This window comes from Cyanistes caeruleus, chromosome 2, assembly GCF_971803275.1.
Source record: "Cyanistes caeruleus chromosome 2, bCyaCae1.hap1.1, whole genome shotgun sequence".
Taxonomy (NCBI): domain Eukaryota; kingdom Metazoa; phylum Chordata; class Aves; order Passeriformes; family Paridae; genus Cyanistes; species Cyanistes caeruleus.
Window position 1 is genome coordinate 9626473 of NC_141702.1, and position 18588 is coordinate 9645060.

Genomic DNA, 18588 nt, shown 5'->3' on the forward strand with positions numbered 1-18588 from the left:
CAATGTTATCATTTTAAAGTCACTCAAACTATTACTGGGTTTGGATAAACTCACTAGACCCAAGAGACTTCTTCTACTCTGTGTCAGAGGTCATGCTCAGACTCCCAACTACAATAAGTTTCTGAGGCTCTTCACTTGCAGGCAAATGTTCTCTTTCCTGGCACATTTACAAAATAAGAATCCAGAGAGTGTTTGTGAGTGACCAGGAACTATTAAAACAGCATATATTTCTGGAACAGCTGATGGGGGTTGAACACAAGCAGCAGATCCAGCAGTAACAGCACAAGCAGCTGCCAGGAGCGATCGCTGCTCTCAGTAGCATCACGCAGAAGTTATGGAACAGGCTAACGTTCATGCTCAGATGGGACAGGCATGGAGGGATTTAATTAAAAACTCTGTCAGAGTGCTTGAGCTGATAGTCAACAGCCTCGGTTTTGCCTCTTGCAGGAATGTGCTTGCAGGAGAATAGTTGTGTTGCAGAAAGTAGTTTGCAGCAGCTAATAAAATACAGGGTGTTTTTTAAAACATCCGACTGACTGTACCTGACTGCAGGGTTTGCCAGTCAGACACTCAAAGATCTTCTCCATCCTGTTTGAAGCAATTCACACTGAAGGAGGAAATGGGGGTCTCCTCCTTGGTGAACATCTTCAACAAAGCCCCCAGACTCCAAAATACTGTGTTTCATACATTGAGAGGAATCCATGAGAGGAGATAGCATAGAATTAGGAAAAACAGACTTTCCAATGCCAGCACATACCTACTTCTCTTCCCTAACAGGCACCCTTAAAATTTGCTAAGTGTCCAGCTGGTCCAATCTAACTTGTAGGACACAGGAATATCATTTACAGAACATAAATGTTTTAAAGTGCTCTCATCATGCTGGGGGTACTGCAGCTCATTGGTGCTTATAGGAAAGAACTTGTATTTTCACCCACAAAATAAACGGGATTTGAAGCATCCGGAGTGGCCCAGCCTCAATTCAGAACGTCCTGTTTTACCAATGCTTTGCATTTTCTTCTATTGTATTCATGTGTGACCTTGGACATCTCCTCTGTCCTTGCTGTGCCTTTGATTTCTCTTCATTTATAAACAGACTAGTTTATGTTGTCAATCGTGAACAGTCTGCAGTGCTGTGGAGTAAAAACCCAGGTCCATTGAACACAAACCACACCACTCCCACTGGTAAGACCTGGTGCAATGCCTGTGAATAGCCACCTGCTCTCACCTTCATTGTTCTGTTGAAAATAGCTTGTTAGGATAGCACATTCCTGTAAAACTGCTCACAGAGTGAGCCAGGGGGCAAGGGGCAAAATGCCATCCTGCCTCCCTCCCCAGAGAACCTTTACCAATCCATGACCAATACCAATAAATGACCCTCAGCCAGTGTCACCATAAAATGGGCATGTGGGGATGCAGAGTACTGACCAAAAGGTGGGTCCTGTTTGGTCTGTCACTCAGTGTGCACTGCAAATGGAAATGACCATGCTCCAGTTCAGTTCTTCGTATTTCTTCTGGGTTTTGAAAACTGAGTTTGCTTTTTTATGTCTAAAACACATACCTAATGCCCTGAGGACTTCTCCAAATGTGCCTTACCCCACACCTGCATGTTTACAGCACTGTGTGCTTAGGGATGTAGGAGAGAGTCATAATCCCTATTACCTTCACTCTCTGTCTCCAAGGGACCTGGGTGATGTCCTTTGCAGGAGCACCTGATAAAGCACCTCACTCTCAGTCCAGTCTGACCTTGTGCACTTCCAGGGACGGGACATCCACAGCTTCTCTGGGCAACCTGTGCCAGTGCCTCACCACCCTGACAGGAAAGAAATCCCTCCTAATATCCAATCCAGATCACTCCTCTTTTAGTTTAAAACCATTCCCCCTTGTCCTATCACTATCTGCCTGCGTAAAAAGTTGTTCTCCCTCTTTTTTATAAGCCCCCCTTTAGGCACTGAAGTCCACAATGAGGTCTCCATGGAGCCTTCTCTTGTCCAGGCTGATGGAGCCAATGGAGGGAATCCTGTTTGGCTGGCTGGAGCTGGATAGTTACTCACCACAGCAGGTGAACACCATTCAGAAACACAGGGGAAAAAAAAGATGTACATTTTGATGATAAATCCATCACAAACACTCACTGTTCTGTGACTTTATTTATTGGAGAATGCCTGTGGCTGTCCTGGAAGGCAGATTAAAATTAATGGGTATTTCATTTTTGGTTTAACACCTTAGGTAGCCCAGGGAATAAAGGTGGTTTACAAAGGCTGCTCTTGACATCTGGTTTTAGGACACAGATGCCAAGTCATCAAAAGAAAATCTTGCAGAGGTCTATTTATCAATAAAATATTTAATAAACTTATCTGTACAAAATATTAAAAAGGTTATTGAAGAGTATACAAGAATATTTATTTAACAAATATATACTGCTATATAATATATTCAAGAAAATATAGATTGCTGTTTACAGTTCATTTACAATCCCATATGTACAATCTATTTAAACTTTAGATACATACAAACAATGCATTTACACCATCACGTACAGAGCTATCTTCTTTAGAGATATTTCACACACCCAGACCTGAAAAAGCTGAACAAATACATGGATAGTTCAGAGGCACACACAGGGATACGAGTATTGCTTCAAAAATCACAACTACTAGAAATACAGCTATTGGAAACTTTCAATTTTTGATATTTTCCTTTCTAATCAAAGAAAAGAACTTATAAATAAAACCATGACTGACCAGCAGAGAGGCTCGTTTTGTCAAAGGAACTCCAGAAAGTGTTGACTCCAGAAACAGAGCACACAGTGATGGAATACAAAGGGACTGAGCAAACTGGATCAACATTGCTCCCTGCTTCATCTGAGACAGCGAGCACCAGGAGCAGAGCAGCTCTGTGCTGCACAGACAAGTGTCCATTTCCTTTGAGCAGCATCTCCACCAGCTTTTCCAGTGGGAGCTGCAAGCAAGACAGAGCTGGTGACTCCAGGTGGGCACAGACCCTGACTGCTCCTGTGAGAGCTCCATTTGCAAAGGCACTGCACAAATGTGGCTTCAACCGAAGCATGTGAGAGCTCTGGACCTTCAGCACCTCAGGAACTTGGACTTTAAAAAGTTATCACTCACAGCAGATAGGATGAATGGAAGCAGGATGATCACCCCCCCTCCCTGGGCCAGGAGAGGATGAGCTGCTCCTACAAAGTGCCCCATCCCAGCAGATCACTTCCTAAATACCCACTTAACTCTGGCACTTTCAAGGACCAAAGCCTGGGCCCTCCCTGCTGACCATCCCTTTTCCTGGCCTGTGGATGCTGTTTCACACTGCTGCTGCTGGCTGAGCCCCTGTGAGCTCCTTGGTGCTCAGCAGTTCCTGGCACACAGCTGCCTGGGATGATGAGCTTGGGAGCAAGGCAGCCCTAAACTTTGCCTCCTGTTTATTTCCTACTGCTCTCCTCCCCTCTCTTCACCAAGGCAGGATGGAGGAAATGAATGAAACACCACAAGGAACACTACAATCTCCCTAAAAACTGGGATGGAGGCCAATGCCACAGCTCCCAGGGTGGCCATGCTTGCCCTGCCTCTGGGTCTCATTCCTCTGATGATGGAGACCAGGGTGGCACCAGCACAGGCTTGACATTGTGGCAAAGAGAAGGGGAAGCCCAAACACTCCCACCTTCCACCAGAAAGACGCTTGAGTGTGCGACCCATGGTGAGCAGGTCCCCTCCTCCCACCAGCTTCAACCCTGCCAGACCTGTGCCCTCCCCATCCCCTGCCCGAAGGCACAGACTGCACCACGTCCTCCTGCTGCTGAGTGCCAGCCTTCCCTTCCTCACCCTCCTTCCCCCACCAAACACCACAGCAAGGCTGTGCACTCCCCGTCCTGAAAACCCAAAGCGTGGGCACAAGTATCAAAGCAGAGAAATGAGTTCACAAAAGGTACAATTGAACTATTAAGTGGTGATGACAGAAAAATGAGCAGCAAACCCTGCTGAAAATCCATTGAAAATGTGTGGAGTTCTGCTTTCATCCATGGAATGGATGGGAATGGACCAGGCTTTGGTTTAAGATTTCTCAATACCAGTTCCACGCAAATGCTCTGCTTCCCAAGCTTCCTACCCCATCCATTGTGCAAGAGTCAAACATGGTGCACCCACCACCAATTATATCAGGCACCTCTCCAACATGGAAAATTCAGGGGTTGTTTGAGTACTGAACCCAGTAAAAGAAAAAAGCAGACACAGGGCTCTTTGTGTCTTGAGGTGCAAAGATGTCGGGTGGACTCCATGGTGAGTGGGTTACACCAGCATGAATTCCAAATTTTTGTCATTTTCTGAAGGCCCAGATCACTGCCTGATTGGACATGAGTGATTTTCAGAGACATCTTTGCACCTCCATGTACCTCACAACACATTGTACTAGGAACAAAGAGCTTAGAAGCATTGAATGTAGCTGGTTTTACCTTGGAAGACATAAACCAGCTTATGACAAAACTGAAGGTGTCACACACACCAGCCTGGTGGAACATCTTGCTCTTTTACCAGCTATTAATTCAAAGATAGGAAAGACAGAAAAACTGTTCCACACAAAGTCACAGGCTCTCAACCATCAGCAACATCCCACCCACAGAGCAGCTACTCCCCAACTCCTTTCCTCATTGTGTTTTCATGGAGGACACAGTGGGGACATTGCTACTCTGCTCCTGCCACCCTGCATCTCCATTCTCTGCATCTCCTGATGCCAAGGGAGCTGCTCTGAGGCCAGTGGGACACACATGATCTGCTGGTCATGAAGACTTATAAACATTTCAGTCACAGTGCTCTCAAAGACCTTGCTTTTTCCCCACACAGGTTTTCCCATCCACCCACCTACCCAGGGCATGATGTGAAGAGAAAAACTCGCCCCACAACTCCAGCTGCACCCAGGACAGGAGACACAGCAAGTGATTTGATGGAACTGCCCAGACAAGGTCCATGAGATAGCCCTTTGTTCTGATCATCTGTAAACACAGTGGCACACAGCCCCATTTCAGGTGACAGCCTCTGTCCACAACCCAGGCTCTCGTGGCCATTGCCCCACTGAGGGTTTTTTCTCCCTGGCACTGCTGCCCCAGCACAGGCAGGAGAAGGCACTTGGATTTCAGAACTCCATGTTCAGCAGGAAACCGTGGCATTTCCCACCTGTTTGAGTCCCACACAAGCAGGAGCAGGGTTGGTTTGTACAATGTACCTGCCACGTTAACGTGGGTCCTGTGGGCTTTGATGTGACTATAAACGCTGCTATCAGTACCATCACAACAGGCAGAAGCTCACAGCAAAACTCCTGTTAAGGTTGGAGAGCAAAGCCATGGCATCCCCTCAGCAGCCAAGGTGCCCTGCTCCATTTGCCCTTGGGGCCCAAATTCCCAGGGGTCCTAAGTGATGCCCCAGCCTCTCTTGTCTCTTCCCTGCCAGCAGTGGGGTGTGTGTGTGTGTCTGCTGCTCCGTGGGGGCCAGCACAGGTGACTGTCACTAAACACCACTTTGGTATGTGTGGGATAAGGGCTTAAAGCTGTAAAAGGAGCTGTTTGTTTTGCAGGAGGAGCGTGATGGATAAGCCACTGCAGTGTTACCTGGCGAGAGCTGCGCAGCCAAGGGCTGGCTTAGAACCCACGGGGTGCAAACACACTCGGGAGCTGCTGGCACTCAAACCTGAGCAGAAGGCTCAAGGCCTGGGGTTTGCTTTTAATCAGACCTGGTGCCTTTGCAGCCTTTTCCTCATGGGTATGCCAACCATCAGCCAACAGACAAAGAGGTGTGGCTCCATCTGTCAGCACTGATCGAAGTGAGGCCACTGGGATCAACGCAGCTGTGCCAGGATGAAGCTGCATCAAGCCCCTTTCCATATGAATCCTTCTCCCTGCCAGAGGATACTGATTTCCCACCTATCATTGGATTTGAAGTATAATGTAAAAAAAAAAAAAAAAGGGGGGGGGGGAACACATGGTTACACAAGCCCCCTATTTTAAGAGAATTAAAAAGCAATTATTCCTTAAAAAAAGATAAATAAATCTGTGATTCTTGGGAAGTATTTCTAGGCCAGAAGCACCCCTGGTGACCAGGGTTAAACAGAGCATCAAGTCATTTTGTTTCTGACTGTTCCTGAAGGCAGTGCCTCGAGCACAAGCTCAAAGAACCCCCAGACAAGACACACACACCAGTCAGTCCCTGTCCTAACTGGGCAGGCTTCCTCAAATCCCAGCCCCAGTGCTTCTAAGTCAAATGAGATCACTCTGCACGTTGCCCTACTCCTGTGCAGTTACATTCCTATGTCAGAGAGGAGGGAGCCAGTTAAGCATGGATACATAGTCCTTTTCAAATGCTTAATATTTCTAGTTTCACTGTAATTATATCCTGCAGATAAAAATGGTGCTCAAGGTCAAACAAATCCTCCAGGAGAATACGCACTGCATGGAAACTGTTTGGGTTTTTTTAAAACTGGAAAGGTTGTATAAATACTGCAGATTGAGAACCTATAATTATCCATTAAAACCACTCTGAGATTGCTGAATTAATATTTGTCCATGTTCAACCTCTAGTCTCATATTTATAAAGTTTACATGTGCACAAAGATCAGCTCAGGCAAGAGGCAGCTGATCAGAAATACATTTTTTCTGGGCCTTTCCTTTGGCATTAGAGGGTGATGTCTGCAGAGGAGCAGCTCCAGGGATGGGGGCTGAGCTGGGCTACCATCATCCTGCAGATAGTGCCCCACCAACCTTTCTCCAAAGGCAGGATTCACTCTCCATGCCCTCTACAGACACATCCCTGTGTTGCCCCAACAGTGCAGGGCTGCACCAACTCAGCTGAGAGAACCTCCCTGCCTGGGAAAGGCTTTCACACCCACCACTTCCATTTAGAATCATAATCATTAAGGTTGGAAGAGATCATATCCTGCCATCAACCCCAGATCACCACCATATTCACTATTAAACTATCACCTCAAGTGCCATATCCACACAGTTCTTGACCATTTCCAGGGATGGTGACTCTACGCTTCCCAGGGCAGAGCTTTACAACTCCTTCTGTGACTTTCTTCCCCAAATATTTAATCTAAACCTCTACACATCTGCAAAGGCTCTATGGTTGTTGCCCAAGACTAATCCCACTGTTTGGTGCAATCTCCAAATCTGCCTGGGGATGGAGAGGCAGACCTTGCATTTTCCATGCAGGGATTCATGCAGGGGGCAGTGGTGGCTTTTGCTCTGGAAATTCTTCCCTGGGAGCAATGAGCAATGTGACAGCCGAGCCCTGCAGCTGATACACTCGCCCAGGGGGAGCAGCACAGTTACCCACCAAAGCCCCAGCTCCACTCTCCTCCAGCTTTGCCCTGCTCATACACATCCCCCTGGAGCAGCCCCAGGCAGGGAGCTGCCTCCCCTGACTCCTTAGAGAAGCAGAAAGAGGATCCATCTCCATCCTTCGCACTCCCTTTGTCCTCCAGAGGTTGTTTGCCCAGGAAAGGAACAGGTGGCACTTGGCACAGGCCCCAGCACCCCTGGGCTCCTCCCGGGGGGATGAAGTGTGCTCCCACACCAAACACCCCTGCTCAGGGATGCCCACAGCCAGGAGAGCCAGGTCAGGCTCCCAAATGGGTGAAACCATGGACAGCATCGCTGCCAGCTGTGGCCTCTGCACCCTCCCCAAATCTTCCCCTCTCATTTATCATAGTGATCCAGGCCATGGAACTGCAGCAACTGAGACACTGCTTTTGCCCCCAGCACCAGCAAAGCCATCATGGGGTTCAGGACAAAAATCCCAGCAGTGGGCACTGCTCCAGAATTGGGGTTGGGGTGAAGCATTGCATGACCCAACCTGTCACCCTACTCTCCACCAGCCACCTCCAGACCTGAGGCAGGTGACATCTGTCTGTCCCCTGCAACTCTGGCTGAAAAAAACCCACAAGAACTGGGAGTCACTGGCATTGCCACCCCTTGGACACAGTACCACAGGAGCAGGTCTCAGGACACCTTTTTGGTGGAGGCTCACAAGAACCACCAGCCAGCAGGGGCTGCCAGGAGTTATATATATCGTGCTTGGATTTGAACTGCCCATGAACCTTCACCACAAATATTTGGAGGAAGGGGAGGGGGTAAAAGAAACAAAAACATTTTGAAAAACTGTCTCAGCAGTGAGAAAAACTATCAAACAACCAAAGGCAATTGAAAAATCAGGTACTTCCAAAGCTTGGTAACTTTGTATCTCATGTGGAATCCAGCAGCTACAGCCCTGCTGCACCAACCTCCTTGCCCAACCAGCTGTGCTAAAGCCAAAGGGCAGAGGAAATCCACAAACCCTCGTGCTGACCCCTCCTCACCCACTCAGGAACCTCAGCTTCCCCAAATGCTGACAGGGAGAAATCCCATGGCATGGACCTGATCCTTCCTCACTGCCCCACCCCCAGCCTCCATCTCTGAGCATCCTCCTGGAGACAGGTACATCATTAGCATATATTTACATTCGTGCTGAGGTAGGGAGATGGGTTTTCCTCTTGGATGTGTGGATGTAAAGCCAGAGGAGCTCTGCAGGTGTCAGGGTACATGAGACTTAGGAGCACCACACTCACTCCTCTGAGCTGCTGCCTGCCACAGCCTGAGGATGCACAGCAGGCTCCACGGGCGAGGATGGAGGGAGGCAGGAGCTGTTATCCCAGTGGATCTGTCAGTATTTCCAATGACAAATTTACTCCCTTCTGATGCCCTTGGCGGGCTGTTGAACCTCACCAAGGCTTTTCTGATCTTTGAAATCATTTAGATCTCAGTAAAGTTCTTTGAGGCAACCCCCTCTCTTGCCCTGGCCAGCCCTCCCAGCAGAACACCCCTGCCATTAAGGACAACTGGATTTATGTAGGAAAAATCCCATGTTTTCCAGCAGGGATTTATCTCCTCCAAAAGCAAACTACCATCACTAATAAGCCCTGATGCTTACACACCAACACCCTGCCCACAAGAAAAAAACAAACCATCAAAAACAAAATCTGTGCAAATACATCTCTGGTCTAAGCCAACCCACCCAGGAAGCCAAAGTTTGGTACCAAAAGCCACTGAGGTGAAGCAGAAATGCTTTCCAGCATCCAAAGCACACCCTGGCACGGATGAAAAGCTTCTCTTCATCCATGTAATTTAAAGGTGTAATTTATACTCAGCTCCTGAGTTACTAAAACCCTGCAGCCCTTTAAGCACACGTCAAAGCACTCCACTTCATACAGCAGCCCCTGAGGGTAGCACTCAGCCCTCTGCATGGGAGAGGTCTGTTCCTGGAGGAACAGGGAGCAGGGAGCGGCTGGCACTCCAGGGAGGGACACAGCTCCCTGGGAAATCGATGCCAAAGGAAGACAGGGTGGAGCGTAGTGCTTTTATAGAGATTATTTGGAAAGAGAAGAACCCGAGCGAAATGGCTCTTCCCTAGGGAACTTGGGACCTTTGTTTCTCTCCAGAAATGCTCAGGATGGCTGTGTGACTTGTGGGCCTGGTGCCAGGTTCCCAGTATGCCTTGGAAACAGAGTTTTGTGCAGGAAAGGGAGGGGATTCACCAACCAGTACCCCTTGCAGGACACAGACAACAGGGCCAGTGCTTCTGACCATGTGGAGTGGAGGCATCTCCAGCTAAGGCCTCCCAGGGCCTCTCCCATCTTTTTAAGAGCACAAGCTCTGTTTCAGATCTGACTCTTTTAACCTCTGCTTCTCCTTCTTTCCTGTCTCTTCCAGAAGACTCACAAACCTTTCCCCGCTGCAAACAGGCCTGGACCAAGTGATTGCAACCCACACCAGCCACAGGTTCTCCACTCCCTGCCTTCTCCCAAGGATCCCTTTTTTTTTCCACCAGGAGAGCCAGGGCAGCAGTTTGAAGACTGCCAGAAAACTCCTTTAACTCAAAGAAAAGAGCATTCCTGCCTCACCTCCATCCCACTGCCACAGCCAAAGGATGATCCTGACCGGATCCCTCTGCTGTAGACACCACTCCACCTCCCCCCATCCCAGGTCATCATTCCGACCAAGGCAATTTTGGCTAGACATTTTGCAAAACCTTTGGGAAAGAAGTTGTCAGCTCCACTTAGGCAAACCAAGTGCATCAGGCAGAGCTCAGAAGCTGAGGAGACTTTCCCTTGGGTCTCTGCCAAGCTGTGTGGCCCCCTTTCCACCAGAGAACAGGCAAGGCGCAGAGATGGTGGCAGCCTCACAGTCTCAGAGGGGCATCCCCCATCCCTCTTGGGGTCATGGCCAGGGTGGCCCAGGGAAGAAAGGGGACACTGCTCTGATCTTGGCTTTTGGAAAGGCACACATCAAAATGTGTATGTATATATATATTTATATATATACATATATATATACATATATATATATATATATATATATATATATATATATATATATATATATAAAATGGGCAGGGCTGCTGAGCAAGGCCAGGAGGGATAGGGAGAGCTGCAGAAATTGCTACCTGCAGCCACACGTTTCCACGACCATGTCCTCGTACTGTTTGTAAACCACATTGTTCCCAGAGTCTATATAGAGGATGCTGATGGGGCTGAGCTTGGAGGGCACGCAGCAGCTCGGGGGGGTGGACTCCGGGTCCATGGAGTTCATCAGGGTCTGGATAATGGCATGGTTGGTGGGCTCCAGGTGGGAGCGCAGGGGGAAGTCGCAAACCCCCTCGCAGTGATAAGCCTCGTAATCCAGGGGGGCGATTATCCAGTCATCCCAGCCCAGCTCCTTGAAGTTCACGTGCAGGGGCTTCCTGCTGCAGCGAGTCTTCGCCTTCTTCCCGTGGCCTCTGCCCCCAGACCGGGCGGCAATGGTGGTCCTCCTCTTCCTCCGCTTGGGATACGCCTCCTGGCCGGGATCGGGGGGCTCCAGGAAGGGGGGGCTGCCCAGGGCCTTGATCTTATCCCGGATCTCCTTGAAGAGGTTCTCCTTCCTCTGGGTGCGGGAGAAGGCCACGAGCAGGGCTCGCTCATGGGGCTGTGGCCGGGGCTTGCCGAAGCCCAGCTGCCGGGGGGGCAGGAGCTGCCCCGACTGATCCGAGACGATCCTCAGCTGGAAGCACAGCAGCCTTCCCGAGAGCGACCTGTCCCTCTGATCTCGCACGGCCTCCCAGACATCAAACACCTCCCATCTGGAGGAGCCCGTGTCCAAAACGTCTGCAGCCCTGGAGTCCAGCAGCCGGGGCTCCTCGCCGTCCCGGCCTGGGCAGGGGGCAAGGAGCAGGTGGTGGAAGGTGCCCTCGGGGGACAGCGCCAAGCTCCGGTTCTCAGGGAGGGAGCGCAGGATCCGCAGCTCTGCGCCCGTCACCTCCTCTGCCTCCGGCAGGCTGGAGATGTCAAAGAGGTACCGCTGCTCCGAGGCGGATGGGGCGGCATCTGGAAGAGATAACACAGAAAGAAAAAAAATAAAAAAAATTAAATATCGCCAATGCAAGCTCTCATTAGAGAGGTGCAGGGGATGCAGAGGTAATGGGGGAGATCTCGCTGTGCAGCACGGCTCCCTGAGCATCCCAGCGGGACACAGTCTCTGTGTCCTGCATCCAGGAGCGTCCGGCTGGCTCTGGGGAAACGAAAAAAAAAACTAAAAAAAAATGTGGAGGAGAAGCTACAGAGGGGGGGAGGAATAAACTCAAACAAGTGGCTTCTCATCAGCACTCTTCACATCCTGAGGAGGCTTCTCTGTCTCCTCCCAGGTGTTGCAGTGACCGCAGATGCACCGCTATTCTGTTCTGGCACGGAAGCCACACCTAAACCTGTGCAGCACATTTTCATCCCAAATCAGCAGGTTGTCACCGATTTCTTCTGCCCTAAGTGTCACACACATACACATGCTGTTAAAAATCCCGCTTCCCCTCGCAGGTAGGCACAGGCACACAGATCTGACAGAGGCACCCACAGCGGCTGAAAGTGAGCCCAGTCTCAGTTTGTCACTATTTTTAGTGGATCCAAAGACCTGACACGGGCTTGTGCCGTTTCTGGCACTGACTAAATACACTCAGTGTGAATTAAAAAAAGAAACACCAAAGGAGGTGGAACTGGGAAGAAGAGATGAATTGAGTTCTGAGAGGGTTGTTTTTTTGTTTTCTCCCTCGTTAACGAGAAACCTGACCTGGGCATGCTGCAAACATCTCTACTGTGCCCGGAGCGCCCCGACCTGCTGCCGGCAGAGCCCAGCCCGACCCCGCCGCCGGCAGCGCCGCTGGGTGCAGCCTGCACCGCCCGCCGGGGGGAAAACTTCTCCCTGGCGTTTGCTGCTGCTGCTGCTGCTGCTGCTGCTATTATTATCTTTAATTGTAGTATTATTATTCATTATAGTTATTAAATTTACTACTTGAAAAGCAGATCTAAAATTCCTATGAGGAGCAGATAAGAGCAGATAAGGAGATCCCTTTGAAGAGTTCATCTGGTTTCGTTTTGAGTTGAAACTTCCCAGGACCTGTGCGCAGTTTTCGCCCAGCTCTCACAAACTGAGCACTGCCCACCCTCCCACCGGAGCATCCTTGTCCCGCCTCGCTCCCCCGACGTTTCCCCACCAACTTCCAGTGAACCTCCTCCCGCAAAGGCTGCCGGCAGGATACGGCCCCTTCTGGGGGTGGGAATGGGGTTGGGGGGGCTCTCCCACCACGAGGCAGCCGGCGACAGGCACGGGGTGCGGCTGGCGCTGCTTTTCAGTTTGTATTTTCATTTTATTCGATGCGGAATGTACAATTTTTTTCCCCCAGCCGAGCGAAGCTGGCCGGCAGGGCGCGAAGTACAGATATACATGTACTTGTTAAAAGTATATGGTTAGGTGCGTATATACATTTGATCATTATTATGATTAGATTCGCGGGTATGAAGAGGGCAAAAGAGGGCGAAGGGAGAGAAGGGGACGGCGATGCCGAGTTCAGGCGCCGGCGTCAGCGGGAGCCGCTCCGGAGCGCCGCGGCCGCCGGGGCCGAGCAAGCCCCGGGCACCGCGGCTGCGCTCCCTCCCTGGCCCGGCCCGGCACGTGGCGGTGCCCAGTGGAGTTTTTCGGGCTGCAAAGGCTCTGGCAGGACGGGAGATACCGCGCGGAGAAGCCGCTCCCGAACTGCGCCGCACAGCCCGGCCCCGCATCAGGTGGCGGGAGGTGGCGGGAGCCGCCGCTCAGCCCGTCCTGCCCGGCTGCAGGGCCCGTCCCGAGCCGCATCCCCAGCACCAAGCGCCATCCCTGACACCGGCTGAGTGCGCGACCCCATCGCCACGCCAGACCCCCGCTCAGCGCCACCATCGTCTCCCTCGGTAAACTCCTTCACCGGCGCCAGGCACAAACCTTTTGCCGTCCCCATCGTCACCGTCCTAACCGTACGCTCAACCCCACTCCCAGCCCTGTTCTCGCCCCGTTCCCAAGCTCAGATTCGCGCACGGCTTCATTCCCGTTAAACAAGCGGGATACGCAGCCCGTGAGGCTCCGTGCCCCTCGATCATCCCGTGCGGAAACCAATGCACAGCCCCATTCCCCAAACAATGCACAGTCCTTTCCCTGGCACAGCCCCTCGCTCGGACCAACATGCGAGCATCCTCTCCGTGTGCCATCACGTCCCCAAACTCAGGCTCAGAGTGATGCACAGCCCCGTGCATCCCCACATCCGCACAGGAGCACCGTCCCCACACCCATGCACGGCACCATCTCCATCCCCTAGCCCCATCTTCGTCCCCAAGCCCCAATTCCTAAGCCCAAGCATGGACTTCTCTCCCTGCCGACGGCGGGGTCCCGGCGGGCCGCTCGGTCGGCGCTCCCCTGTCCCGCACTCACCGCTGCGCGCCCGCTCCGCGAAGCCCGTCACGGTGTCGGCGCGGCGGCCGGGGGCGCGGCGGGCGGCCAGGCGCTGGTACAGGGCCACCATGTAATGATGCGGCACCACCGTGCCGTTGCGGAGAGCCCCGTCCCTCCGCGGCGGGGAGGAGAAGGGGGAGGCGGCGGCGACGGAGGAGGAGGAGGCGGAGGAAGGCGCGGCTGCCGAGGGTCGCTGGGGAGCGGCCGCTGACGAGCCGCGCACGGCGGCGGCCTCCAGCCCGCGGCGGAGGCGGCAGGCGCCCAGCAGGCACAGGCAGAGGGCGGCGGCGGCGGCGCGGAGGCGCATGGCGGCGGCCCGGGGCTCGGCGCGGAGCTGCTGCCGCCGCCGCTCCCCGCCCGCTTTTGAACATCGTCTTCGCCCGCCGCCGCCGCCGCCGCCGCCGCCGCGGCCCCGGCCGCCCGCCGCCCGGGGGCTCCCCCTGCCGGCCGCTCGCCCCTCCCCGCCCGCGCCCCGCCCGCCCCGGCAGGTGAGAGACCCCCGGAACCCCCTTGGCCCTCGTCCCGTCCGAGACAGCCCCCAGACGCCCTTCGGATCCCGCCCCGGGTCCCCCGGCAGGTGAGGGACCCTCGGACCCTGCATCGGATCCCGCCCCGGGTCCCCCGGCAGGTGAGGGACCCTCAAGGCTCCGGTCCCCACCGGAGCGGGCAGCGCACCCCTCATTTGGAGGGGGAAGCTGCGTCCCACAGCCCTGTGCCAAGAGCCACCCCGGCCAAACTATGGGGTGTAATGGGGTTGTGTTTGACTTTGGAAGAGGACCCCAGTTCGGGATGGCGGGAGGCTGGGGGGTAGCATCACCTCTCTTTGCAGGGATCGTATTTCGGAGCGGGGAACCCCCCACCTAAGACCGGACCGGGAAACTTCACCCGTACTGGAGCGGGTCACCCACCACCCCGTACTGGGGCGGGGGTCCCGGTCCCACACTGGAGATGGGGCAGCCAGGGCTCTGTTTAGAACGGAGGAACAGCCGCCCCACGTTTCGGGCGGACCCCTTTTCCCCCACATTGGCCCGCGGGGTGATGCTGGCGGTGGGGCCGAGCCGGGAGCGGTCGGGGGAGCCGGAGCGACCCGCTGTGGGGCGGCCGCGGGGCCCCAGGCTCCCCCCGCACCGCTCCCAGATGCCCTGGGCTGCCCTGAGCCTCCATCGGCCCCGGTAATTCCTCCTCGGGAGTCCGACACCGGAGCAAAACAAAGACCCAGTCGGGCTGCGGGCTGATGTTTTCCCTCGCACGGAGGGTTTCCTTGGTAAAATTCAGATGTTTCCTCGGGTCTCGATTAAAATAACAAAGTGGGGTATTTACTAGGATGTTATTTCAAGTCTCTTAAGTCCCTGGTTATGTCTGTTGCGATTTCTCCGCAAATACAAAAACAAGCGCTGCGATGATTTATTTGAAGGAATGTAGGTGTTTCGCCAAAACAAACACGGCTTTTTTTTTTTTTTTTTACCTCTCCCCCCCGAAACAATCGCTTCTCACGAGCATTTGTCACTGCAGCCTCTTGGATTTCTTTCTGCTGTAATTTTACAGGTGTCTTGTCACAGTATTGCAGGCAGGTTTCTAATGCCAACCAGCGGCTTTGCTCGGTATGTACACACACACTGTGCGGAGACAAGGACACCACTCCCAGGACACCATCCCAAGAAAACCCCATCCTGAGAAATTCCTGTGTCCATGCAGTGCTGGATGGTCAGGCCTGAAGCCACATTTGCACACCTTGTGCAGCAGTTGCAGAGTTTGCACAGCCTCTGCACAGGGCTTGCACAGCCTGTACCTGCAGCTGGTGTGGCTTGAGTGGCATTTGCACTCTCAGTGTGCTCACACAGGGCCTCGCACACACCACCCCCAGCAGTGAGTGACCCCCGGGAGCCCAGCTGGGGCAGGAGGCAGAGGAAGGGCTGGCAGAGGAAGGCTTCATTAGCTGTTATTCTTCTGTCAGTCCCTTATTCAATCCAGCCTGACGCTGTTCAGGTACTAAAGGTCATTTTTAAAAACCATCTGGCAAGACCTCACAGCCCTGAGGCCTCACTCCCCTCTGGGCAGGGTGCTGAGAGTCCACTCTGGAGCCCTCCCAGAACCAGAACATGAATCAGGGCTCAGTGCTCAGGGCATCTCTTCCCAAAGATGGGAAGGCTGAAAAGCACTGTCCAGTCCTGTGCTGCTGAATCCCACCTCAAAGAGCAGCCCCAGGCTCCAAACTGCGCTCCTGATGCTCCCACTGCAGGGTATGGCAGCGCTCCCTTTCCCAGCGCTGCCCAAGGAAAGGATCAAAAGGGTCAGCAAAAGGCTGGAAGGGTGGTGGGGTGGGAAGGACTGTTGAATGGACAGACAAGTCTATTCATAAACCTCTGGACTTCTTGCAATGGTTTCTGGAGCATCCTGCCTGGAATCATTTCACAAAGTCAGTTTTATGGGGTGAAAGATTCAAAAAATGGTGAATGTGGGCCTAGCCTTGGGCCCCTGAGTCTGTATATCCTCCTGCAGGCTGGGGTGCATGTACCTGCCACACATGTGGAACCCCAAGCTTCACCAAATTCCCTGGGACTGGAACTGTCACTGTCACTGCATTTTTGATATGCATCTTTCAAAAATTAAAGTTACATTGATGCAACAGACAGCTGTGCCTCCTGTTCTTCTCCCACAACTTTTTTTGTCCACAGCCCAGTCCTCTTCTCAGCCCCTAGTGTGGGCACCAGGGCCAGATCCCTGCCTGCTGTGAGCTGGCAGAGCCGAGCAATGGATTCCTGTGCATCAGTTTGCACCACGCTGTCCTTGTCCCTGTGTGCAGCTGTCCCCACGACAGAGCCTTGTGCTGCTGGGTGACAAGAGCCAGATTCCTGAGCTCACTGTCTGTATGGAGACCCAGACACAGGCACACACACCCACAAACCCCAGGGACATGGACACATGTCTGTGAGCACCAGGCACACGTGTCTGCACGAGAAAGCACATGAACACACACACACAGACACAGACACAGACACAGACACACACACACACACACAGGTACACCAACCCAAGCTGCAAATCCTGCCTGGCCGAGCTGGAGGGTAGATGTGAAATCCCACATCTCATCCTCTCAACCACATATTGAGACACACAAGCACTGACTTTCCCATCTGTTCTCCATTGCAGCCTCATTTAAACCCTTTTGGGCTTTCTTGAATTTCCATCAGCCCAGCCCAGCCCAGCCCAGCTGCAGGACCTTCCCAAACCTCCCGAGCCCTGCGCAGCAGCACAGCAGCTCCTGCCCCCAGTCCTTCCCTGTGCTGGGGATGGGCTCCCTTCCCTCCCATTGCAAAACTTTTGTGCATAATTTCATACTGGCAAAAAGCCACCTTCTACCAGCCCTCTTCCAAACCCAAATTAGCACGCTGCTGCAGCAGCAGAAATTGGAGAGGAGAAGCTGCAGTTTTATTTTACAACTCAATTAGCAAGTTTATACAGAAAAAAGCACCCACATAACTGAGGGAGATTTTATGTCCGTTCAGCTTCACCAGCAAACAGACTAGTTCTTCCTGAGGGCACTCCCCACTGCTGTGGGCACAGTGATGTGCTCCTGCCCATGGGGCCCCTCAACCAACATGGTGATCCTGGCTCCAGCCCCGCTCACTTGCTCCATCTCTCTTTGCTCTTACAATTAAAAATCCTCTGGTTATCTCTATCATGGGCTGAAAAACACAGTTTTGAGACTGTCCCGATACCCTGTTCACTGAGTATTAAATTGGAAGTGCGCCAAAACCTAAGATGAAGATTAAGGCCCACATTTGCCTCTAATTTTTTCCCTAAGAACCAGTCCCAAATAACATGAAGCCAATGGCTGTATGCCCAGGAGGGATCCTGACTCCTGAACCAGCTTGCACCATGTCCCACTACAGCCTCACCCTTCCTTGACCAATACACCTTTCTGGTCAGATTTCTGAAAAGAAGGGGACAGTCTTCTCACTAAGCCAGTTTTCTTACTGGGAACATTTTTTGAATGGTGATTGCTTTAGGATCAGGATTAGGTAGAATCATTCCTACCTGGCTGACACTTGAGCTTGTCCTCTCTGTTGCAGTCCTCATTCCTGAGCTCCCTATTTTAGTGCCCAGCACTGCCAGGCCTGCCCTCCTGCATTGTCCATGGTGGCTGGGGACCTTTGTGCAAGGAGCACTGAATCATTTCCATGCACAGGAGTTGAGTCCTGGTCATGGTGCATCACCCTGCCATGGCTACCTCCTCTTTTACAGCTGTGGGCAAGATCAAGCTTGGCAGATGGGCTGCCCTGCTGATGATCTTCAGCACAAAAATGAATTTTATTTAACTAGAACTACACCAGGCATGGAAGACCATTACTCAAGGTAGGAAACTGAGGCAGAAGGGAAATCCTCATGGAACAACCATGTGCCTCATTTTTCAGTCACATTCTCAGAGCTCTGCACCTCCACTTCACCTTTCTGTCATCAGTACTTTCTGATGGAATAGAAATAAGCTGCAGTGACAAACCCCCTCCACGTTTCAAAACTGAGGGTGCTTCCGGCTGTTTCTGTTAGCTGAGCTAGTGGGGCTCCACCAGTTTTTCAAGTCTGGAGCAAGTTCAGTGATCAGACTATTGATGCCAGTGGCTATTTGGAAGAGTGTGTTTTCATGTAGTGACCACACAAGACGCCTCTTGGGGCTTCACTTAACAAATGTCTTCTAGCGAGATGGCCACAAGTGGCGGCAGGGCTGGCTCAGCAAGTAGCTAAGCAACAGCATCGTTTTCTGTCCAAATCCT

The 18588-nt window shown here is 52.5% G+C and overlaps 1 protein-coding gene across 1 annotated transcript; it reads right to left on the minus strand.

The window, feature by feature from the left end:
• Positions 1-10447: 10447 nt before the first annotated feature.
• GDF7 (growth differentiation factor 7) lies at positions 10448-14149 on the minus strand. Its single transcript, XM_086875707.1, has 2 exons — positions 13796-14149; positions 10448-11394 (listed from the first exon to the last, which is right to left on the minus strand). Exons 1-2 carry the CDS (start codon positions 14121-14123, stop codon positions 10472-10474), a joined length of 1251 nt encoding a protein of 416 aa, XP_086731833.1. The 5' UTR covers positions 14124-14149; the 3' UTR covers positions 10448-10471.
• Between the last annotated feature and the right edge of the window lie 4439 nt (positions 14150-18588).

Excerpts from the sequence above, each read along its gene's own strand:
- GDF7 (XM_086875707.1), bottom strand. The coding sequence starts at position 14,123 with ATGCGCCTCCGCGCCGCCGCCGCCGCCCTCTGCCTGTGCCTGCTGGGC. Across the intron at positions 11,395-13,795 it reads CGCGGAGCGGGCGCGCAGCG|ATGCCGCCCCATCCGCCTCG; the intron begins GTGAGTGCGGGA and ends TATCTCTTCCAG.